This window comes from Petaurus breviceps, unplaced genomic scaffold (genome assembly GCF_028583685.1).
Source record: "Petaurus breviceps papuanus isolate PSGF00001 unplaced genomic scaffold, PetGlider_PUasm1.0 90617, whole genome shotgun sequence".
Taxonomy (NCBI): Eukaryota; Metazoa; Chordata; class Mammalia; order Diprotodontia; family Petauridae; genus Petaurus; species Petaurus breviceps.
In genome coordinates this window covers 445,808-471,157 of record NW_027187287.1, presented here as the reverse complement: position 1 = coordinate 471,157, position 25,350 = coordinate 445,808, and the positions used below count along the sequence as shown (strand labels likewise).

The following is a 25,350-nucleotide window of genomic DNA, read 5'->3' as shown; positions in this document are numbered from 1 at the left end:
TATGTAAGAATCTGTAATTCTTGTGTTTTAAAACTGGAAAATGACTTAATAATTTCCTTATTACATTCCTAGTCAAAAATGCTACAGATATCTTAATAGAAAAGTCAACACCATCTAAAAACCAAGCTTTACAAAATATATTTGGATAAAATATAACTTTTCTCTTTAAAAAACTGAGTATTTAAAAATTTGTTTTAAAAATAAACTAACATATTAAAAATAAAATATACAAATTTTAAAATTTGTAGGCTTTTTCTAGCATGATGCAAGAATCATGTTTTCTTTAAGCAAAAAAAATGAAAATCACTTTCCTTATAATGTCTAAAATACTATAAATACAAACATTAGGGATGATTTATAAAGCTGGAGACTCTACTGATGACTTGGTTGAATTTCTAAAATCCTTCCCTAACGTAAGACAGATGTACAAATGAAAAAAATGTAAGCATGTTGTAGCAGTTTGCATTTCAAAGCCTTTCCCATAAGAATAAAATGAAATGGTTCTAAAACTTCAACTACATTTTCATATAATGAAAACTATTTCTTCTTTAACCATTCATAAAATTTTCCAACCAAGCAATGATGGTAACGCATTGAAAATTACTTGAGGATTCAAAACTTAATAGCATGGAAATCAAATAAAGATCCTTTGTAATTATTTCATATTATACTCATGCTAGCCAATGGAAAATGCAATGCAAATTCCTATCCCATTTACTCTAAGACATACATTTTAATTGTAGTATCACTCCAGATTGTTTCCCAGTGGGGCAGTAAAAAGACAGAAGATTTACATACAAAAGTTGGGGGTCCAGAGATGACTTCCTAACTGGTAAACTAAGAACAAACTCAGGGATATTAAAAAAAAAAAGATAATGAGGTAGGGAGGCCAAGAGCCATTCAGGTACAACTATACCCGGAGAGGTTATCTAACCCAGGCAACCCTTAAAGTTCTGGGTCTTCAAAGGCCTTTTATAAAAGTTGCTGTATCCCAAAACAAAAACTTAATTTTTGTCTCAGTATCTCAATAAATTTTAATAGGTGTTTCATAAATCCCACTAAAGAAATCTATGTGGCAGCTCTATACTAGTTCTACTGTTTTCTAATCATCTCATTTTTTTCATCATTTGTTTCATTACATATTAACTCTGATCACATTTCCTGAAGTGAAAGAATAAAGGGAATTAAAATTTGAGAATTCTTAGGATAGTTAAACCAACTGAAAACCATGTTTTTAAAAAGAAAAAACCCTTTTGAATGTCCATATATCACTGGGTGAAAAAATGTAGATAATACATTTTTGACACTACCAATGATACGATACAGCTTCCAATCACAGAATGTCACAAATCACCAAAGATTAAAAGTAATCTGAAGGGCAAAGGAGAGAACAGTAGTTATCAGAAGGCCATATTTTATTAATGATGACTGGCATACAAGAAGTGACATAAAAAGTAACATCAAAGAAATATATACTACAAAAAGGAGGGAGACAAGTTACATAATAAGGAATAACAAATGGATAACTCATGAGCTGCACCCTTGTACCCATGAAATATTAAGACCTAGAGGAAAGTCTCCATCATGCTTGGCAAATCCTCTACAGACAAAGAAGAGAATACTCATATAAAATCACTAATCCACAACACAAGAAAAAGGCAATCCTGTACTTAACAACACTTCAGAACAACTTATGCACAGAATCAACTACTCTCATCCCCACCTACTCCCCAGAAAAGCTGCAGGTGCTAGTGACCCTACTTCCCCACACAGATTTAACTTTCCTTCCACTAGACTCAGAAAGCAGAAGAAATAAGAATACAGGGAGGCCTAGGCTTCAAGGTAACTTGCTGTTCAGTTACACTTCACCTAATATCATTGTAACCTGGTTTTAGAGAAACACAAATTGAGGCAAAATAATATTCTAGGAAGTAGTCAGTCTTCCAGGAATACTACAAGCAGAAGATAAGGCAATTAATTCCCAAGGTCGTGAAAGGTGGTGGGCCTTGAGTTAAGACCTGAGTTCAATTACAGCCTCAGACATTTACTAGTTATGTGATTCTGGGCAAGTCATTTAACCTCTCTTCCCCAGTTTCCTTATCTGTAAAAGTTGACAGTGAGTTGTGAGGAACAAATTAAATAACATTTATATTTTGCAAATATTTAAATCTATATAAATGCTAGCTATTATTATTATATCTTCCTGAGAAGTTCTGAGGCTATGAGAGAATTGGCTGTGCATCTACAGTAACAGCCCCAGGTGTGGAAAACTGACAAATCATATCAAAATAGGGAGGTCCCTTAAGAAATGTAATTGAGAGTGAATAGTTGGTTCAAAAACAAGAAACAAGAATGCCAAAGGTATCCTGAAAGGGAGTATGAGTAAAAATATTCCTTCCCAGGATTTCTTAAACTCTAATTTAAAATCTAGTTTGAGTTGAAAACTCTCAAATGAGTTTGGATATTGTTTTTAGAATCATAATCATAAACACATACTCACCCAGGGTCTAGTCCACAGTCCATATCACCAAAGGAAGTGAACATTAGAGCACTGATGTTACTGATAAAGAATATTCCTTCATCACTGAACTCTCTACATGATGCTTAGCATCATGCTATGACATTTGATTAGCTCCTTAAACATAGAAAGGTCAAGAAAGGTGCTTACAGATCATTTAGTCCAAGTCATCTGATTTTACAGATGTGGAAACTGAGGCCAAAAGATCTTAAGGGACTTGACCAAGATCACAAATCAAGTGGGAGGACTGGAACCAAGTTCTTCATGAAGTGATCTTTCTATTACATTATAACACAATTGATAATAATAGTTGGCATTTATAGCATGCTTTAAGATTTAGAAAGTGCTTTATATTACATTACTGGTTTTCAGATCTTTCTCCACTAGGGAGATCTTGCATTTTAACAACTTTAATTATTACTGCCAAATGCAGATGATACCGAAATTTGTAGGTCTATCTCTAATCTTAATTCAGAGTTACACTATGATATTTTATTTATCTTGCTAAGATCCTATGTTTAGAGTTAGAAAAGACCTCAGAGGTCATCTAGTCCAATCCCCTCATTTTACAGATCAGGAAGCCTAGGCCCAGAGAGGATAAATGACATGTCCAAGTTTACACAGGTAATCAGAGGTAGGATTTGAATCTAGGTCATCCGACTCAAAAGTCAATCAATCAATCAATATTTATTAAGTGCCTACTAGGTGCTAGGCATTGTGCTAAGTGCTGGTGATACAGATACAATGAATGAAATAATGTTTGATTCTAATGGGAGAGACAAGTATATCTATACCTATATACAGAATAAAATAGTTAACTGAGAGGTAACTTAGGAGGGAAGGTGCTAGCTGTGTCTTGAAGGAAAAGAGTTCATGAGGCTGAGGTGAAGAGGCAGTATATTCCAGACACAAGGGAAAGCCAGTGCAAAGGCAAAGAGAGAGAGAGGTTGTGTGTGTGAGGAACTCGAAGAGTGCACTTTGGCTGGACTGAAGAGTGTGGAAGGCAGAATAATATACCATGAGGATAGAAATAAAAATTGGAGATGGGTTGTGAAGGACTTCAGGAGTTCACATTTTTACAGAGGGAAGGGGGATGGGAGGAGGGAGAAACTGAAGCAAGTCAGCAAACACAGTTTTTTACTAGAAATTTGGCTAAGAAAGACAGAAATAGGAGAATGGTTTAAGGGGATGGCAGAATCTAGCCAAGGTTTTTAAGGATGGAATGATACTTGGGCATATTGGAAGTAAGGAGAGGTTTGAAATAATAATAGTAATAGGTAACATTTGTGTACAGTTTATTATGTACCAGGTATTGTGCCTAAGCTCTTTCCAAATATGATCTCACTGGATCCTCACAACAACCCTGCAAGGTAGGTCCTGTTATAATCTCCCTTTTACAGGTGAGGAAACTGAGACAAACATGTTAAGCGACTTGGCCAGGGCCACACAACTGTACTTATCTCTTCCACTTCACAATTTTTTTCATCAAAATGATGTTACACGGGTCAGCATAAGAAATTAAACAGGAATTTTGGGGGAGTTTTGCAGAAGCCATAGAGATATGAAGGCCAGCAGATGATACAGAAAAAGCTTAGAAGCTCAGAAATGCATAAAATATATGTAGACTATTGCAAAAGAAAAAATTCGGGCTTCTCTAGTAAAAAGGGAGGACCAAAATATCTGCCAGATTTTCTAGATCATGGGGGCACTAAGTCCCTAACCCCTGTGAGGCGGAAAGGATAACTGCATTGAATGTCTGAGGCCATATTTAAACTCCGGTGCTCTTGCTAACTCCAGGTCCTACACTTCACTCCTCTACCTAGTTATTTTTGTGGAGAGTTAGATAAAGAATCAATTAAGGAGGAATGAAAAAATTGCTAGGCTGCACTGAAATCTCAGTTGAAGTCAGACTTTCTACAGTTTTGTTTGGCAGCATGTGAATAGGAGAGGAGGAAGAGGATGGTCGAAGTGATGCAGGTCTGACACACTTTATCAGTGGATAAACAAGAAAACAAGGGTGTGGAGGATCCAAGTGAGGACAGAGCAGAATTCAGCTGGCCATCACTCCATCAGTCTTTGCACAAGCTATCCTTCCAGCTCCTAGAAAGCTCTCGGTCCTCAAATACGCCTCTCAGAATCCCAACCTCCCTTCAAGATGCATTTCAAGCCCCTTCTATAGAGGCTTTTCCTAATTCCCTAAGTTGCTGATGACACATACCTCTAATTAAATTATCAGTATTTATTTTGCATATATTTTGGATATGCTTGTCTGTGGACATGATGGTTTGTTTCTGGTGTGGGATTTATTCTATAGTAGAATTTAAGTTCCTGTAAGGACAAAATGTTTCATTTTGTCTTTATGTCACCAGCACTGATGAAACACAGCACTTGGAATTTCACCAGTGTTTATCTCCTATACTTTTAATAAAGGACTGAAATTAATGATTTGGCCCATTACGAACTTATATTATCTAACCTCAACTGGACCCTTACTGCAGCAAGGAAATTCCTTTTTGCTCCATCCAATACCTCATTCTCCATCATATTCCCCCATCAAGTCTCTTCTTTCTTAAAAGTCCCAGACAATTCTAGTCCCTCTCCTCACTTTCTCAAGCAGAGAACTTTGCCACATACTTTACTGAGAAGGCAGGCCATTCAAAACCTTTGGTTAAAACAGGGATTGTGAAAATTTTTAGAGGAGTATAGCTCTTTCACACACTGCTACAAACATGTAAGAAGGATTCCATAAAGAGCAATGAGTAAGAAGACCAAAGGGAAACAGGAATAAACTCCTCCATCCAGTCCAGGACTGTATAAGAAGAAAACCAGAAGTCTGAGGTGCTCTTGAAATAAAGTCATGAAAGGATATAACAAAAACCAACATGAGGTCTGGTAAATGACCTGAAGCCTTTGGGTATCCTGAGCAGGAATGGGGAGACCTGAACGCAACCCAGCCTCATGGGGCCACACATTTAGGTGATCTGGACAGGAATATGACAGGAAGGAAAGAAGCCAGTTCAAGATCCTGTACTCAAGAGTCTGAAACCAATAGGAACTAAGGTCTGGTCTGTCAAAACAGTAGCAGAGGACAGAGCTAGACCCCCAAAGATCACTTCTCAGGGAGACAGGAGAAGGTACCAGATGTTTTGGAGCACTTGGAGTCAAAGCAGGAGACAAGGCCAGTTCAAGGACATGGGGCATGTAGTATAGGAGCTTTATAGGAAACCTATAACTAATACAATTTCCAACATACAACTGGAGACTGTCCACAGCAAGGGATAAAACCAATTCCCAGTTAGGGATTGTGAAAAAAGGAAGAAAACAGGAAAGGGAAGAGGCCAACACCTGCACTGGGTCACTAGGAGGCAAGACTAAAGACAAGGATTCCAGCAGAGTGGCAAAGCTTGGTCCCAGTTGTATGATCCAGAACTTCAGTTTACAATAGCATCTGGAGGAGCAAAAACAAACAGGAACTGCCCACTTCATCCAAGAGTGTGGGACCGACTGGCCTGATTACAAAGTCCCAATAGCAAATTAAAAAAAAAACACAAATACTATGAAAAATACAATGGAGTAAGTGAAAATAGATTCCGAAAAGATTAACTCCACAAGTACAAGTAGGGTCAGAAATAATGACTGGAAAAAAATGAAGCAGAGATAAACAATGAAAATAAAGCTTGAGGGGGAAAAACAGAGAAAAATAAACAGCTTGACATAGAAGGTGGAAAACCTCACCCAAACATGAAAAACAGACCAGAGCAAACAAAATTCAATGGATTCCATAAAACAAGGCATATTTTGGTCAAAAAAAATGAAAAAAAAAATACATCTCCTAATAAAAAGCAACTGACCTGGAAAACAGGTCAAGGGAGGTAACTGAAAACTATTACCAAAAAAACCCTGGATACCATATTTCAATAAATCATAAAAAAAATAAAACTGGCCAGCTCTATTAGAACCCAGGAGCAAAACTAAAACAGAAAGAATCTGTCCATTACTTCTTCAAAGAAACCCCAAATGGAAAACATCCAGGAATGTCAAAGCCAAATTCCAGGATTTCCAGGTCAAACAAAAACTACTGCAAACAGTCATACAGAAAGAACTCAATTACCAATAAAACAGTCAAGATGATAACATAATGCTGCATCATCTATAAAGGAGAGAAAAATCATGGAATATAATATCCCAAAAGGCAGAAAATAAAGGCTTGCAACCAAGAGTAACTTACCCTAAAATCTGAATACAATGGGAGGGAGGGGGAATAGACCACTAGAATAAAGGACTTTTAAACTTTCCTGATGAAAAAAAAAGTTGAGTAGAATCTCTAAAGTAATCTAGAAAGGTAACTAAATATATCTGAGCAATAGGAAAGGGGTTCATCAGAGGGAGAAGAAACAAGTGTTCCTTCAAAAAACCTCTGTCTTAAAAGGGTCGCAGAAGCAGCTAAGAAATATAAAAACAGAAGAAAGAGTACAAACATCCATAAAGCCTGGATAGGATTTTGCTCCATTTTATTGGTTTTAAGAGAGGGAAAAAGGAATGGACAAAATGAGGAAGAAAAAGAAGGAACAAGCTATTTCTCAAAATTGGGGTAAAAAAAAGAATATACTACAAACAGAAAAAAGCACAGGAGAAGCAGGTATCTCATGAATCTCCTTATCTGAACCAACAAAAAAGGGTTAAATATCAACATTTGGTGTAAAAATACATTAAATTCAAAAGGCAAACAGTCAGGGAGAAGGAAGAGGTTTAAGAAGTATAGCAGCAGTGTCAGCTAGATGGCACAGTGGATACAGCACTGGCCCTTAAGTCAGGAGAATCTTAGTTCAAACTTGGCCTCAAGACACATACTAACTGTGTGATCCTTGGCAAATCACTTAACCTTTATTGCCTCAAAAAAAAAAGGGAGGGGGGGAGGATGGTAGAATAGGAGAGGGAAGAGTTGGTCACAAACCTGGACTACAGAGGGAAAATTAAAACAAAGTACAAGAAACAATGATGAGGGCCTAGGAAAGACAAAAAGAGGAGCTGGGGAGTAGGAGCAAATGACTTTAATTATACATTATTTGGTTCATTACATTCCTCTTCTTTTATCACGTCTTTCGATTTTGCACAAAGGTACATAGGGTAGCAAAGAAAAGGAAAAGCAAAAGAGGACATTTTGAAGGGAAATATTACAAAGGCTTTAGAACTATGATCAAGCCAATGATCAATCATGACTCCAAAAATATGAGGGTAAATTATGCTTACTAGTCCTTGACAGAGAGAGAGGTAAAGGATTAGGGCAGTGGTTCTCAAACTTTTTGGTCTTAGGACCCTTTTACTCTCATAGAAATCACTAAGGACCATAAAGAGCTTTTATGTGGTTATATCTATCAATATTTAGTTTAGTGGAAGATAAAACTGCTAATGTTTTAAAATGTTTATTAATTTAAAATTGCAAAAGACTCATAACATGCTATCATAAATAATATATTTTTAGGGAAAAAGAGATCTATTTCCCAAACAAAAAAAGTAAGAAGAGTGGCACTGTTTTACATTTTTACAACTCTTTAGTATCTGAAATATGTGCTTTTGCATTCAATCTGTTGTGATATGTTGTTTTGGTTTGAATATATGAAAAAAAATCCAATCTCAAAGAAACTGGAGAAAGGAGAAATATTTTAATGGTCTTTTCAAATAATTTTGCATACTCTTTTCAATACAATACCCAAACTCAACAAATGGTGGTTTCTTTCTTTCTTTCTTTTTTTTTTTAAAGCAATTTGGGTTAAATAACTTGCTCAAGGTTACACGGCCAGGTGTTTTTGGGTGGGGTGCTAAGTGTCTGAGCCCGGGATTTGATCCCCAGGTCATCCCGACACTGGAGCCAGCGCTCTTACTTGCTGTGCTACCCGGCTGCCCCCAAATGGTAGTTTAGAAGGTTAGTTGTAATGCAAAATCTGAAGCCATACCAATGAACTTTTCAAACTGTTAGAATAAAATCCACTGATCCATTTTACACTGTAAATGAATGTTTTTACTCATTCATCATTTTGTAATATCATACAATGATCATTTGGAAAATATTGGTTCGCTGAGTTAATGCATATCTTCCAAATGATGACATATTTCATTATACAATATTAAAAAAAAACTTGTTTCCTTAATATCACCACCAATCTCAACATAAAAGTCTAAGTAAGTACTGGGAAACCGTCAAGTTCACAGTAGTGGAGACAAATTTTCAAAAGTTCTAATTTTCTCTTAAAAGCTCAAATTTTAACACTAGCAGTAGATACTGTCAATTCTTTTCCTTGAAGTTGACAGGACCATTTTGTTCATTTTTTGGATATAATTGTCTTCAAAATTCCCAAGTCTGAATAACCACAGTCTGTCTCTTTTAGTTAATAGTTTCCATAAAAAAAAATCAGCTACTTCAGCTCATATATTAAACAACTGTATGAATGCTTTTCCTTGAGATAACAATCATATTTTGATATGCAGCAAAATGCTTTACCTATATTTCTCATTTCATTACAAAGAATACTGTAAAGATGTGAACATAAAGGCAGACATTTAATAAAATTAGTCATTTTTATTGCTTCATTAAGTACATTCTCAAGTAAAACTAGTATTTTTTTTAATTGAGCATGTTATGGTGGTGACAAATACCAGAATTGCAAGTATAGTTTAGCAGCACTGCCTTCATTCCTGCTAAGGCACCAGCAGTTTTATTCACACTGCCTTTGTGTCATCACATTTCCAGGATAAATCAGGAAATTAAAAAAATTATCCAATACTTAAAATATTTCAGCAGCTCCTGTGCTGTTGCTAAGCATTCACATAAAGAATCTTTTCTGATGATTAGCTGGTGCTGATACCAGATGAATACAAGCTAATAGATCAGCAAAAGGCAAAAGTAAAATTTGCAGATGAGATACATAACTCGGTCTTCATGCTTTCAACTAAATCTTTAATTCATAGGTCATGTAGCCTCTGGAAAACTCCACTGTATATTCATGTGGATAGCATTATTATTTTTTAGTGATCACGTGGATAGTATTATTATGAAAATAGCTTTAACTTTGAGGACTCCCTAAAAGGGTCTTGGAGACCATCATGACTCTATAGACTACACTTTTGAGAACCACCAGACTAAATATACAAAAGACATACATTTACAGACAGGAGTCAAAGTGTGAATGTTTGATTTGACTACACTTATTTGAGGGGAGGGGACTTTATGGGGGAGGGGGGGAAGAGGCATCAGGTGATAGAATATAATCATCATGATACCAAAAAGAATGAAAAGAGCTTCAACAAAACCTTTTTTTAAATATACATAGGGGGATGAAGAGGCAGGCCCTGAAGGGGCCTGATCAACTCAGAGGGCAATTCTTCCCACCAACCACAAGGGCCACTACCAGGCCTATCACCAAAGGGCTGGGACTGGAAAGAGCAAGGTAAGAAGCAAATACAGGGGCCCCTGTACTGGACAGCAAATACTCCTGGGGCTACCACTTCATAGCCCAGAAATTAAAAAAAAAAAAAAAGCTCCTATCAGGACCTCCATAGACCAGGACGACAGAGTGAACCTCACCTGCTCCAGATAGAAGACAAAATGAATAATTCTCTCAAAACCAAAATAGAAGAATTAGAAAAACATTATAATGAAGGAAACATCTCTCTAAAAAGAAAAGTGTATGATATGGAAAAGGAGCTCCAAAAATTAACCAAGGAAAATGATTTGCTAAAAACTAGAATCAACCAAATTGAAACAAATAACTCTATGAGGAACCAAGAATTAGTCAAACAAAACAACAAGAATGAAAAATTAGAAAAAGAGGTAAAATACCTCAAAGAAAAAATAACTGACGTGGAAAACAGATCCAGGAGAGATAATCTGAGAATCATAGGCCTACCGGAAAATCATGATGAAAATGAGCCTGGACAACATTCTCCAAGAGCTCGTTAAGGAAAACTGCCCTGAGATACTAGAATCTGAAAGTAAAATAGAAATTGAGAGAATTCACCAGACACCTGCTAAAAGAAATCCCAAACTGAAAAGTCCTTGAAATGTTGTGGCCAAACTCCAGAACTACCAGATAAAAGAGAAAATACTTCAAGCAGCTGGAAAGAAACTATTCAAATACCGAGGGTCCACAGTGAGGATCACACAGGATTTGGCAGCCTCTACAGTGAAAGATCGGAGGCAGTGGAATACAATTTTCCGGAAGGCAAAAGAGCTCAGGTTACAACCAAGGACCACATACCCAGTGAGACTGAGCATATTCTTCCAGGCAAAGAGATGGTCATTCAACGATATAACAGAGTTCTAGACCTTCTTGATAAAAAAGCCAGAACTCAACGGAAAATTCATCCTCCAATTATGAGATGCAACAGTGACGTAGAAAGGTAAACAAGGAAAAAACACACACACCCTGCTATTTGCTAAGAGCAAACTGGTTATAGATAAGTAGAGGGTATGAGTATAAATAACGACATGACCTTTTTCCTTGCCAAGGACAACTCTTAGAAGTATTCCTGATCACACACCCCCCCCCCAATGCTCTCCAGAAGACTGCCCACACAATCATCCCTCCTTCTTCTGCTCTTCTTTATCCCCATCTACAAGCTCTTTTCCTGTGGTCTGCAAACACACCCAAGTTTCTCCAGTATTTTAAAAATAAAATAAAACAAAAAGCTTTCAGTTGACACTATTATCCCTTAGAATTTTCATAGGTTTTATGTCATGGACCCATTAGGTAATCTGGTGATTGTGAACCCCTTCTCAGCATATAAAATAAAATATACGATTACAAAGAAAATTAATTACATTGAAATAGTCATCATTTTATAAGTTCTCAGATCCCAGCTTAAGAACCCCTGCCCTAAAGCTCTATCTTCTCCCTTTCACAGACAAACTCCTATATAAAATCTTCTGTTTTCTGTCAAATTCCTCACTCTAAGATCTGTGTAATAGTTTCCAACCTTATCATTCAACTTGAATCACCCTCTCCAAAGTCACCAATGATCTTTTAAATATTAAATTCAAGGACTTTTTTTTTTTTTTTTGCTTTTTGGAGGGGAGAGGGCAGGGCAATTGGGGTTAAGAGACTTGCCCAAGGTCACATGGCTAGTAAGTGTTAAGTGTCTGAGGACATATTTGAAACTCAGGTCTTCCTGACTGCAGGGCCAGTACTCTATTCACTGTGCCACCTAGCTGTGCCCAAGGACCTTTAAAAATCTCTATCCTTCCTGACTTCTCAGCAGCACCTGCTAATCATACTTTCTTCTTGAATACTCTCTTCTTTGGGTTTTTGTGATAATACTCTCTTGCTTCTCTTCCAAACTGACCACTTCAGTCATTTTTGCTGGTTCATTATCCATATCATCCTCTAACTTTGGAGGTACACCAAAGGTCTATCCTAGGACCTCTTCTCTTTTCTTTCCATAGTCTCTTTTAGTGACTTCATCAGCTAACATGAATTTAATGATTACCTCTATGCAGATGGCTCCTGGATCTACATATCCTGGATCATACATAGTCAGTCTTCTGACTACCTTCAGGAAATTTCAAACTGGATCACACATAAGCTACCCTTCTTCCAAACGTCTTTTTTTTTTTTTTAAAAGAAATTGGGGTTAAGTAACTTGCCCCAGGTTACATAGCCAGTTATTTTGTGTAGGTGTTAAGTCTCTGAGGCTGGAACCGATCCTGGGTCCTCCCAACTCCAGGGCTGGCGCTCTTACCCACTGTGCCACCTAGCTGCCCCCCAAATGTCTCCATTTCTACAGAATGCAACATCATCAGCACTTTAGTAACCCAGGTTTGCAACCTCAAAATCATCCTCAACTATCCCACATGTGAAGTCAAGTCACTAAGCATTTATTAAATGCTTACTATGTGCTATACAGCACCATGCTAAATGCTGGGAATATAAATTCATGTAAAAAGAAAAATAGTACCTGCCCTCAATAAGTTTATATTGGAGAAGACAACACATAAAAGGAAGCTGATGGAGATGGGAAGTACCTCCTTTCTGTATGGTGGAGAGGAATGAAGGCATGAACATTAAATATCCAATAAGTAGCCAGTCTTATTGATTCTACTTGTTTCCCTGTTCAAGAAACTCTGCAGATCAAATATAAACTCCTTTCTTTTCCATTCAAAGTCATTCACAAAAACTGGACCTACGCTATCTTTAAAGGTTTACATTATTCCCCACTGGGTTTAGTTTCTCTGATATTCCAGACTTTTTTTATATCTGTGCACAAGCTATCCCCCACGACTAGAATGCACTCCTTCCTTCAGCTCCACCTCTGAGAATCTAGTTTCTTTCAAGGATTAGCTCAAATTCCACTTTCTACATGAAGCCTTTTCTAGTCTTCCAAGCTACTAGTGACTTCTACCCAAAAATGACTTTGCATTTATATTTGTGCATATTTTGTCTCTTGAGAGAATGTAAGCTCCCTGAGGACAAGGACTATTCTATTTTAATATTTATATCCTAAGCAGCCAGCCCAATGCTCGAAGTTCAGTAAGCATTTAAAAGGTGTTTATTAAAATGTATTGAAAGGTACCTAATATAAGTCCCTTGCATTTACATAATACTTTACCTTATATATTTTTTTCATATACATTAATTCTTTGATCTTTACCTCTTCATAGGAATGTTGTACAGCAACTTAACAGATGAAAAAATAAAAGCAAAGAGAGGCCCAAACAATTGATGAATTATGACAGCTAGAACTAGAACACTGATTATTTTGTCTTTGGAATCAAGAATATTCATTATAACAGTGCTTTAATATTTAAGCAGAATGGCTAACAAAGACCAAAGGCTGATTAATAGAAGTTTTATACTTCCTTGTATCTCCCTCAAGTAGAGGTTCCAACTAAAAAAAAACAAAAAAAAAGAAGCCTGTCCTGGTTGACCAATTTAATCTCTTTAAACCTCAGAGATTCTATGAATAGTTAAAATAAATAAGAGTCAAATGAAGTAAAAGGAGACAACAAAGACTCAAGAGAACCCACAAATTACATCAACAGAAACACCAATATAAGCTACTCCAAATTTATTTGAGTTACCTATCCTTCTCTCACTAAGGATAGGCCGATAGGGTGGCACCATTTTAAACATTAAAATGAATAATTCATTGTTGATGGGTGGAAAAGATTATATTTGAATATTGAGTTTAAAACTGCCATTGCAAATACAATTGCATTTTTATTAAACTTTCAAAGATGATAGAAATCAGTTAAACCACACAATTACAAAATCACCCATTCAATCCTTTTCAGATGTGGAATTTAACCCATACTGTTTCTGAAACTTACTTTAAAACTAAATGTAAGTTAGCTGATAGTCGAGGATCTGTAAACTGTGTTGTTCTGTTGTTATGGTCAACAAAATAAACTCTGCCTGTTGCTGTATTTCTGATTTCCCATCCAGGAGGCAGTGGACCAAGCTCTTCACAATTGATGTTGCTAAGATCTCTGCAAAAACAAATATAAATGAAAAATACTTCAGTGTCGTGCCTGCTGAGCCAACCAAGTATAAACAAGGCAAAACAATTCCATGAAATCTCAGAGAATATACTATTTCAGAAACTCCATATATTTAACTGGAATTTTTAATTCCCCAGGGTCAAACAGATAAAACAAGCAATACCCTACAAATTTCTCAAGAAAAGCTCTTCTCACATAATCAGCTTTTTAAATAAGTTCATGAGGCTCTAATGTTTTTTAAATGTTTTACTGATGACCTGTCTTTACATTATAGTAATTTCCAAAACCCATTCTTGAATTTAAACTTCCTTATAACAAAGAAAACAAGTAAGCATAGTATCCAATACGAATACTTTGTCAAAGTATATAATATTCTGTCTTAGTAGACCTCCATCTCCGCAAGACTAACATAATATTGATTTAAAATTAACATAAAGCTACTGCAACATGAGCCAACACAAGTTGAAATTCTATACTACTTTGAACAGAAATACTGTTTTATAAATATTAATAGTAAAGAATTATAGGGGCGGCTAGGTGGCACAGTGAATGGAGCACCGGTCCTGGAATCAGGAGGATCTAAGTTTGGATCCGGCCTCAGACACTTAACACAAAAACTAGCTGTGTGACCCTGGGCAAGTCACTTAACCCCAATTGCCCTCCAAAAAGCAAAAAAAAAAAAATTTTCCATTGTTTATATTTTCACTACCTATAAAGTATATAGAAGTAATTATACCTGTTTTAGTTCATTTAAAACATTTAAAAAAAACTGATTATAAAACACAAACTCTCCAAAAGGCCTTTACCTACCCTCAAATTAGGGATGAATAAAAATGCAAATATATCTAGGAAGGTTAACATTTAATTTATTGTGGGAGCAATGTTAAAATTAGAACACATAAGGACTTTTATTTCAATATGTTTGTCATTCATTTTACAATTAACAAAAGATGTAGCCTAAAAACGGAAAGCCCAATCAAGCTAATTTTAAGATATTACTAAAATTATTCTGTAAATGTATGCAGGTGCTGTGCAGATCAAACCAGATGATATATGTAAAGGATTTTACAAACATTAAAGTCTTATATAAATATTAATTTATTTTTAAAGTTAAAAAAAAAAGATAATCTACTAAGAGTTGGAGGTCTTGTAATCTGAATAATATCCAAAACAATGAAATCATTAGTTGTTACAATATTTGATTGAGCATGGTTTTAAAGTCACTTCTTTTCAAATTTAGCAGCATTTTGCCCATTCATTCATTCATAATTAAATGAATCTGTGATTACATTCTTATGGGATATTCTGTCCAATGGTAAAAACTATATACCTTTCTATCCTGGGCACTAGACTTTCTTTCCATAAATCCTCTATATGTCCTGACAATAAGTGGGTATCAATGTTGCACCCAGACTGTTTATCACTGGAGGGAGAAATAGAAGTTTTTCACTAGATAAAAAAGCAAATAGATGAGTTCAGGAAATAGATCATAAGCTTGGCAAAGAGAAACAATATAATAATGAGACATTTACTAGAGAGCTCGCTCCCCTTTCTTCCCCCCCAAAAGCAGATGAACTAATAATTTCTCAACTTACCTTTAATGCCATGCTTCAAAAAGAAAAAGAAACAGTAAGGGGAATTTCTCTTTGAGATCTCATTCTTGCCAAGGAGTAAGTAGATGTTGGAGGTGGAAGTTTTCCTCCAAAGTTAAGTTAGCACTTTCTCCCAAAGTTTGTGATAGAGAAGGAGATGAAAGGTGGATATACAGTCTTACATGCACCCAAGATTTTTTGAAAACATAGTTCAAAAAGTTCAGAGAAAGAGAGATAATGTTATGGGGATTAAGATTCTACATCCCAGAAGAGATAAAAAAAAAAACAACAACAACTCAAGAACGAACTCTGGAACACACAAACTTTGAGGAGGAAAAAAAATAAGAGTTTTATGAAAAAAGATCAGGGTAGTGCTTCAGTTTTTTTCTTTAAAGCAACTGGGGTTAAGTAACTTGTTCAAGGTTACACGGCCAGTTATTTTTGTGTGGGTGCCGAGTAGCTGAGGCTGGAACCAATCCCGGGTCTCCTGACACTGGGGCCAATGCTCTTACTCACTGCGCTACCTGGCCGCCCCTAAGCAATTGGGGTTAAGTAACTTGCTCAAGGTTACATGGGCCAGTTATTTTGTGTGGGTGTTAAGTATCTGAGGCTAGAACCAATCCCAGGTCTCCCGACTCAGGGGCCGGCACTCTTACTCACTGAGCCACCTGGCCACCCTTTCAGTTTTTTTTTTTAAAGACGTGCAAAACTTAGAAGCAAAGGCTGGTAACTGAGGATACATGCAAGAACATATGAGGAGTAGAAAAGCTCAAAATGAGCTGTGGCTGGTAATGGAAGTCTCAAAGAAAAATGTGAATCAGTCTTAGACCAAAAAAGAATTCCTGGAAGAGCTCAAAAAGGATTTTTTAACTCAAATTAAGAAAGGTCAGGGGAAAGTTGGAGGAAAAAATTATGGTTATTCAAGAAAATCATGGCAAAAAAGAGTCAAAAGTTTGGTAAAGGAGATACAAAAATACTGAGGGAAATAAGACGTTAAAAAACAGAATAGACCAATTGGTAAAAGAGAAACAAAAATCCAACGCAGAAAAAAATGCTTTAAAGAGGTAGAATTGGTCAAACAGAAAACTCACTGAAGAAAAGAACTCCTTAAAAAAAATTGAATTGGCCAAATGGAAAAGGATGTACAAAAGCTTACTGAAGAAAATAATTCCTTAAAAATTAGAAGTGGGCAGATGGAAGCTAATGACTCCATAAGACATCAAGAAGGAAAAAAAAATCTAAAAAATGAAAAAACAGAAGAAAATTTGAAGTGTCTCTTTGGAAAAATAACTGACCTGAAAAACAGACTGAGGACAGATAATTTAAGAATTAATGAACAACCTGAAAGCTTTGATCAAAAAAAAGAGCCTAGACATAATATTTCAAGAAATTATCAGGGAAAACTGCCTTGGTATTTTAGAAACAGAGAGTAAAATAGACATTGAAAGAGTCTACTGATCACTTACTGAAAGAGATCCCAAAATGAAAACTCCCAGAAGCATTATAGCGAAATTCTAGAGCTCCCAGGCCAAAGAGAAAATATTGCAAGCAGTTAAAAAAACAAACAATTCAAATATTGTGGAGCCACAGTCAGGATAACACAAGATTTAGCAGCTTCTACAGTAAAGGATCAAAAGGCTGAGAATATGGTATCTCACAGGTTAAAGGAGCTAGGATTAAAACCAAGAATCACTTACCGAGAAAAGCTGAGTATAATCCTTAAGGGGAAAAAATGACATTTAATGAAATAGAGGACTTTCAAGGATTCCTGATGAAAAGATCAGAGCTGAATATAAAATCTGACTTTCAAATACAAGACTCAAGAGAAGTATAAAAATGTAAACAGGAAAGAAAAACCATAAGGGATTTAATAAGGTTACACTGTTTACATTCCTGCATGTGAAGATGATATTTATAATTCTTAAAAACTTTCTCATTAAGGCAGATAGGAGTATACATAGACAAAGGGCACAACTGTGTGTTGAATAACATGGGCTAATTATCTAAAAAAGAAATTAAGGGGTGAGAAAGAGGAATGTGCTGGGAGAAGGGAGAGGTAGAATGGGATAAATTATCTCACATAGAAGCATGAAAGCGCTTTTACAGTGGAGGGGAAGATGGGGTAAGGGACGAACCTTAGTCTCATCAAAATTGGCTCAGAGTGAGTTACCTGCACACTCAGTTGGGGTATAGAAATCTATCTTACCCTATGGCAAAGTAGGAGGGGAAAGAGATAAGAAAAAGGGAGAGGGGAGGGACAGACAGAGTTGAAGTTGATATAGTTGATATAAGGAAGGCAGTAGTAAGAAGCAAAACACTTGTGAGGATGGACAAAGTGAAAAGAAATAGCAGTAAAAAGAGGGGGGGAGTACAATAGAGGGAAACACTAATCATAACTGAAAATTTCATAGCAAGTCCTAAGATAAAGGCCTCAGTTATCAAATATATAGAGAACTGAGTCAAATATATAAAAATACAGGTCATTTCCCAATTGATCAAAGGATATGAAAACAGTTTTCAAACAAAATAATCAAAGCTTTCTATAGCCATATGAAAAAAAATGCTCTAAATAACTTGTGATTAGAGAAATGCAAATTAAAACAACTCTGAGGTACCACCCCACACCTATCAAATTGGCTAATATGACAGAAAAGGAAAATAACAAAGGTTGGAGGAAATATGGGAAAATAGATATTAAAGATTCAACCATTCTGGAGAATAATTTGGAATGATGCCCAAAGGGCTATAAAATCTTGCATACTCTGATCCAGCAATACCACTCCTAGGTCTATATCCCAAAGAGATAAAAAAACAAAAAGGAAAATGATCTATATGTACAAAAATATTTACAGCAGTTCTTTTAGTGGTATCAAAGATCTGAAAATTGAGGGGGTGCCCATTAATTGCGGAATGGCTAAACAAGTTGTGGTATATGACTGTGATGAAATACTATTGTGCTATAAGAAATGGCAAGCAAGATGCTCTATGAAAAAAACTGGAAAGATTTACATGAACTTATGCAAAGAGAAAAGAACAGAAGCAAGAAGAACACTGTACATGGTAATAGAAATATTATGTGATAACCAATTATGAATGACTTAGCTATTCTCAGCAATACAAAGATCCAAGGCAATTTCAAGAGACTCAAGATGGAAAATGCTATCCATCTCCAGAGAAAGAACTGATGAAGTCTGAATGCAGATCAAAGCATGCATTTTTTTATTCTTTATTTTTCTTGGGTTGGTTTTTTTTCCCCCCAGAGGGGAAAGGGGTCTGTGTTTTCTTTTGCAAGATGACGAATACAGAAATACGTTTTTGTTAATAACTGCACATTTAAAACTTAAAGTCAAAATTTTTTTCCAAATGCTTTATTAATTTGATTTACATCATTCATTTCTGCCAGATTTTGAGTTACAAATTTTCTCCCCGTTTTTCCCCTACCCACCACCCCAAAATAGCAGTCCCACAGGATATCCCCTCCTCCAATCTGCTCTCTCCCATATTTTCTCCTATATCCCTTTCGACTTTTCCAGTGGATCTCTATGCCCCAGTGCCTGTATATCTTATTTCCCAATTACATGTAAAATAGTACAAATAATAATATATATTTGAATATTTGATTTTAAAATTTTGAATTCCAGATTCATTCCCTTCCTCCCTTGTCACCCACCCTTACTAGGAAGATAAGCAGTTCAGTATAGGTTGTACAAGTGTGGCTAATGAAAAACAATAACATAGTAGATATACTGTAAAAGACTGACTATATTTCCCTCCCTCCTATCCCACCTCCCACTTGTTCTATTCTCTGCTTTGATCCCGTCCCGTTTCAAAAGTGGGTGCTTCCAACATCCCTCCCCACCCCAGCCTGCCCTCCCTTCCATCATCTCCCCTCTCATCCCCTTCCCCCCTACTCTCCTGGAGAGTAAGATACTCTATTTAGTGTGTATTTCATTCCCTCCTCAGGCCAAATTCAATGGGAATAAGGTTGACCCATTCCCTTTTGTCTTCCTATTCTTCCTGTCCATTGTAACCATTTTCCCTTGCCTCTTCTATATGAGATAGTTTACCCCATTCGGTCTCTCCCTATCTCTTCTCATTATATTCCTCTCTCACCTCTTAATTTCACCTTTTAAGTATCATCCCTTCCTGTTAAATTGGTCCTGTGACCTCTATCTATGTATATCTGTAAACATATATACACACATTCACATATGTATTCATATGCCCATATACCCTCATATATAGACATATATATATTTCTATTCCCTTCAACTACTGAGAAAGGTTTCATCATTTACAATTATTGTTTTTCCATGTAGGAATGTTAATAGTTCAACTTTGATAAGTTCCTTATGATTTCTTTCCCCTGTTTACCTTCTCATGCTTCTTGTATCTGAATGTCAAATTTTCTATTCAACTCTGGTGTTTTTCAGCAAGAATGCTTGAAAGTCCTCTATTCCACTGAATGACCATATTTTCCCCTGAAACATGATACTCAGTTTTGCTGGGTAGGTGACTCTTGGTTTTAATCCCAGCTCCTTTGACCTCTGGAATATCATATTCCAAGCCCTTCTATCCCTCAGTGTAGAAGCTGCCAGATCCTGGGTTATCCTGATTGTGCTTCCACAATATTCAAATTGTTTCTTCCTGGCTGCTTGTAATATTCTCTCCTTAATCTGGGAATTCCAGAACCTGGCTATAATATTCCTAGGAGTTTTCTTTTTGGGATCTTTTTCAGGAGGTGATTGATGGATTCTTTCAACCTCTATTTTGCCCTCTGGTTCTAAAACATCAGGGAAGTTTTCTTTGAGAACTTCCTGGAGGATGATATCTAGGTTCTTACTTTGATCATGGCTTTCAGGTAGTCCAATAATTTTTAAATTGTCTCTCCTCGATCTATTTTCCAGGTCACTGGTTTTTCCCATGAGATATTTCACATTGCCTTCTATTCTTTCATTTGTTTGGATCTGTTTAACAGCATCTTGATTTCTCATAAAGTCATTAGCTTCCATTTGCTCCAATCTAATTCTGAAGCAATGATTCTCCTCAGTGAGCTTTTGAGATTCTTTTTCCATCTGGCAAATTTGGCTTTTTAAGGCATTCTTCTCCTCATTGCCTTTTTGAGCCCCTTTTGCCATTTGAGTTAGTCTATTTTTTAAGGTGTTATTTTCTTCAGGTAAGCTGTTGACTCTCATTTCGTAATTTTGTTGCATTGTTCTCATTTTTCCCAATTTTTCCTCCACTTCTCTTATCTGCTTCTTAAGGTCCTCTATGGCCTGTAACCAGCTCGTATTTTCCTTTGAAGCTTTTGGTGCAGGAGTTCTGACTTCTGTTCCATGCTTTGCTCCTTTTTGTCCCAAAAATGGGAGTCTAATGTTGGATCTTCTGTCTGCTTTGTTTCCTTTGCCTGGTTGCCCCCCAGTCACCTGACCCCTGGGCTTTTTGCCACAGTAGGTCTCTGCCACCAGACAGGGGAGCTTTTATCCCAAACGCTGGGGTTTTCTTAGCTGCCAGAGGTATTAGATGGGTGCCCTCTCTGAGGTCTCCACATGCTCTGGCAAGCTGGACACACACCCCAAGACCTCCACCCTAGACTGCAATCCATATCCAAGAAGAAAGCAAGAGCGATTACCCCTCAGACTGGTGCTTGGTCCCCCTACACTCTGCAGGCCAGGAGCTGAAGCTGCCACCTGGCGCTGGCTGGCTGTGCCAGTGTCTCAGCAGCTTCTCGCCCCAGGGGGCAAAAGTCACCCACTCCCACTTACTGGGTCCCAAAGTCCAGACCGCACTGACCTCTCACTTTGTCCTTCGCATCTATGTGTTGATAAATCTGGAAACAGCCACAGCTGCTTCTGATCTGGAGTCCCTCTAGCTGGCGGCTGGTCAGGCCCACCATGGGGCTAAAGCCTCGGGTGGGGCTGGGCTTGGCTCCTATAGCGCTGCACTGGCCGATTCTTGCCGGCCTGCCGGGCTGTCCTCAGCGGGAGGTTAGCTTCTCTGTGTCATCTTGTGGGTTCTGAAACTCCAAAGTTTGTTCAGAGTCCCCTTTTTACATGGATTGGGGAAGGTGGAAGCCAGAGCAGCGGGGAGGTCCTGCTTCTACTCCACCATATAGATACCCCCGCCCCAATGTCAAATTGCTTGCCTTCTCAATTGTGGTGGGGGGCGGGAGGAGGGAGAGTATTTGGAACTCAAACTTTAAAAAAACAAATATTTAAAATTGTTTTACATGTAATTTGGGGAAAATAAATATCAAATAAATTATTTTAAGAGACTGGGTCATGTCAAAATAATTTTTATAAGATTATTATACATGCAGATCAGGATAATGCTACAAAATAATTTAACCAGATTTTCAAGAAAGTATCTTATAAATTATGACACTATTCTTGTGGAAATGTGGAGATTATTAATTGCCAAATCTGCAAGAAAAACTACTGAAGCAGAGCTTTGAGACAATGACACTTTATTAAAGAGTCCATGGTCCCTTCTAATGAAGGGGACCTCAGATCTTCCTCATGATCTGAGATGCCCCTGCTCCCCAGGATCTTGTTTTTATAGAGGTTGATAGTCAAATATACAAAAGAGGTATGGTAAAATACAGAATCTCATTGGTTGATGGACCTCGCCCTTGAGGGCCAAAAATCATTCACCAGCAGTGAGATCACAGGTTGGGTGAGGTATGGGGCATTTCCACTGACTAAGAGGTTACAAGATGGTCACCTGTTCATGTTGGACGAGAGAGAATGGTCCAGAGGTAGAAAAATAAGTTGGGGGACTTTCCAAAATGTAATAGTAATGAAATTTGAAGATCCCTTTGTAATGCTAAGCTGACAGGTACTTAGCACCTAGTTTCAAATTAAGCCTCTGTTATAGAAACAGAAGGTATGAACCCCTGTTGCTGATGCAATAGGAAGGGGCTGAACAGGGAGGAGTAATACTGTATATAAGGAAAAACCCCAACTGGGAAAGTCAGAACTTCTTGGGATGAGCACCTGAAGGCTGGGCTGCTGCTGCTGGACTGGAACTTCCACAGAGAAAGTAATTTTGATTTTCAGAATGGGAGAAAGTGATTTTGATTTTGAGAATGAAGCTGTTGAAGACTTCTGAGGGTGAGCTGGAGCTGCTGAGGCTGCTGAAGGCTGAGGAAGCATAACTGTAGTGTCGGTATTCTGTACAAATGATGTTGTGGCTTTGTTAATGTGTGTATGAATCTTCTTTTGGCTTTGTTAAGCCTTGTCTTCCAAGGAACAGAGACTGTGAAGGATTTGAGAGTGATTGGACAATGTGAGCTTCAATGTGGAGCAGGAACTGCACGGAGAGCTGGACAAAGAGCTGGGAACTGTCTGCCTTTAAACGCAGGTGGCAGTTGGTTAGATTCAGGTGGGAGGCGGGACCATGGAAGATGAAAGGCTGTCCCAAGTCAAGATGAAAAGACCTCTCTATGGGTACTGAGTAGTGATGAAATTGTGATTTACTTGTGACCGAGAGGTAGATGGCCTGTGTATTTCCCACTACCCCTTAAGTCTACTGAGTAGTGACTGATGACTGAGTAATGACTGAATAGTGACTGATTTGTAACTTAGTGTGTCCCATGGGTGGAGGATTTTGACCTTTTTTGACCTTTATAATTGAATGATTGCATTACTAAGTGATTGATTGACTAAATGATTGTACTTTGTTCAAAACTATGTGACCACTTTGGTAAAAACTATGTGGCTATTTTAGTGATAAGTTGTTGAGTTATTATGTCATTGTGAATGCTGTATTTTGATTTTCTGTGAATGTGTTGCTCTGATTTGTTATTGAATAAATAGAGCGTTCACTATACTATGTAATTAGAATCTTGAAAGCTGTTCACAGCAGCCATCCTCTGGAAAGCTGCTCGTGCATGGATTTACACAAAGCATCAAGGCATCCCACCCATGCTGGGTTTGGACATGGAATTTGAGTAAAATAGGACAGCGATAGCTTTGTCAGCATTCTTGTGGTTGCACAAGTGAGCTTCATAACTGGTAAACAAGTAGTGAACATTACATCAAATTTTGATACCCATTATAAAGGCCTACTATAAGAAATTATATTATCTAATTATTCATATAAAATGTCAAACTAAATATGGACTGGAATAGAAGAGGGGTCCAAATGAATCACATCTCACAGAAAAGACAGAGATATGTAACTACTTAAAAATAAAATTAGATGGATCTCTAACTGGCTGAATAGTCACACTCAAATATTAGTCAATAATGGGGCAAAATCAACTTGGAAGGAGGTCTCCAGTGGAAAATCCAAAGGATCTGTTGATGCCCTGAGCCATGTAACATTTACGTTATCAGTAACTTAGATGAAGGCAGCATGCTCATCATATTTGCAGAAAGGTTAAAACTAGAAGGATAGCTAATACAATGAATGATAGATTCAGGATACAGAAAGATCCTGACAGGTTAAATAAAGCACTAGGCTGAATTTATTAAAACAAAATTCAATCAGCATAAATGTAAAGTCATATACTTGAGTATAAAGTTATGTGTGTGTGCATATATCCACATACACACATTTATATATGTATATACATACATACATATATAAGTATACTTGAGTATAAAACTTAAGAAATATAAGATGGAAAGAACATGATTACAAATTGGATTGAAAAAAAATCTAGAAGTTTCAGCAAGTTCAATAAGTCAGCAGCATTGTGCCAGCCAGAAAAGGTAACAAGGTTTTAGGCTGTTCTAAGACAGCAATACAGCTTTCAGGGAAAAAAAAAAAAAGAGGCGATAGCCCTTCTGTAAGCTACCTTGGTCAGAAGGCAAACAGGATGGTGAATAGCCTTGTGATACATGTCCTAAGAGAATTGGTTGAAGAAACTAGGGATGTTTAGCATGGAAAAGAGAAGACTAAAGGGTGGAAAGAATTCTCAGGAAAGACAGTTATGTTGAAATATTCAAGAGCTGTCACTGGAAGCAAGATTGGGCTTGTTCTGTTGATCCCTGAAGGACAAAACAAGGTTCAAAGGGTAGAAGTTGCTAAAATGCAAATTTAGCCTGATTATTTCACAGGAGGAAAAGTTCTAAAAATTAGAGCTGAGTTCTAAAATGTAATGAGCTACCATGGGACATGATAGTGTCCCTGTCACTGGAGGTCTTCAAACAGAGGTTGCATGGCCACTTTTTGGGGTATTGGAACAGATGGCTACCAAAGTCCTTTTCAACTCTAAATTCTGTTTCTATGATCCATCATTTACATAATAATACATTTTACACATCAAGTGCACAATGTGTTATATGTTGCTGCATATAGCTAGCAGGCATGTCTCCACTGTCTTTTGAGTAATACATAATTTTTATTCTTTGTCAAATAACATCACTGGAAAAATATTTGTATTAAAAGGATGATATTTTGATGCAGGAAGATCCTTTCCTGAAAATCACTGAATGCTGTGAGAAACTTTGCAAATGAAACTAAACTATGCCCATAAAGGAAGCTAGTGGCTCAGCAGATAGAGCACCAGGCAAGAGGCAGGAAGACTTTAGTTCAAATCCAGCCTCAGACACAAGTTGTGTGATTATGGGTAAGGCATTTGATCTGCTTGTCTCAATTTCCTCAACTACAAAATGGAAAGAATAATACCTCACAGGGTTATTATGAGGATCAAATGAGATAATATTTACAAAAGTGATTAGCATAGTGCCAGGTACATAGTAAGTGATATATAAATGCATGTTCCTTTCCCTTCCTTC

At 37.0% G+C, this 25,350-nt stretch overlaps 1 protein-coding gene across 3 annotated transcripts in view; it reads right to left on the bottom strand.

Moving 5' to 3' along the window:
- The window catches only part of SMURF2 (SMAD specific E3 ubiquitin protein ligase 2), a 178,785-nt gene that overhangs the window by 28,012 nt on the left and 125,423 nt on the right, over positions 1-25,350 (bottom strand). For 2 of the 3 annotated variants that reach the window (XM_069063949.1, XM_069063950.1), the window contains 2 exons: positions 15,343-15,435; positions 13,842-14,000 (listed from right to left, as the gene is read on the bottom strand). In XM_069063949.1, the coding sequence (XP_068920050.1) occupies positions 13,842-14,000; positions 15,343-15,435 (252 nt within the window). The remainder of the gene's footprint in view (positions 1-13,841; positions 14,001-15,342; positions 15,436-25,350) is intronic. The other variant, XM_069063951.1, reaches the window with a different exon arrangement.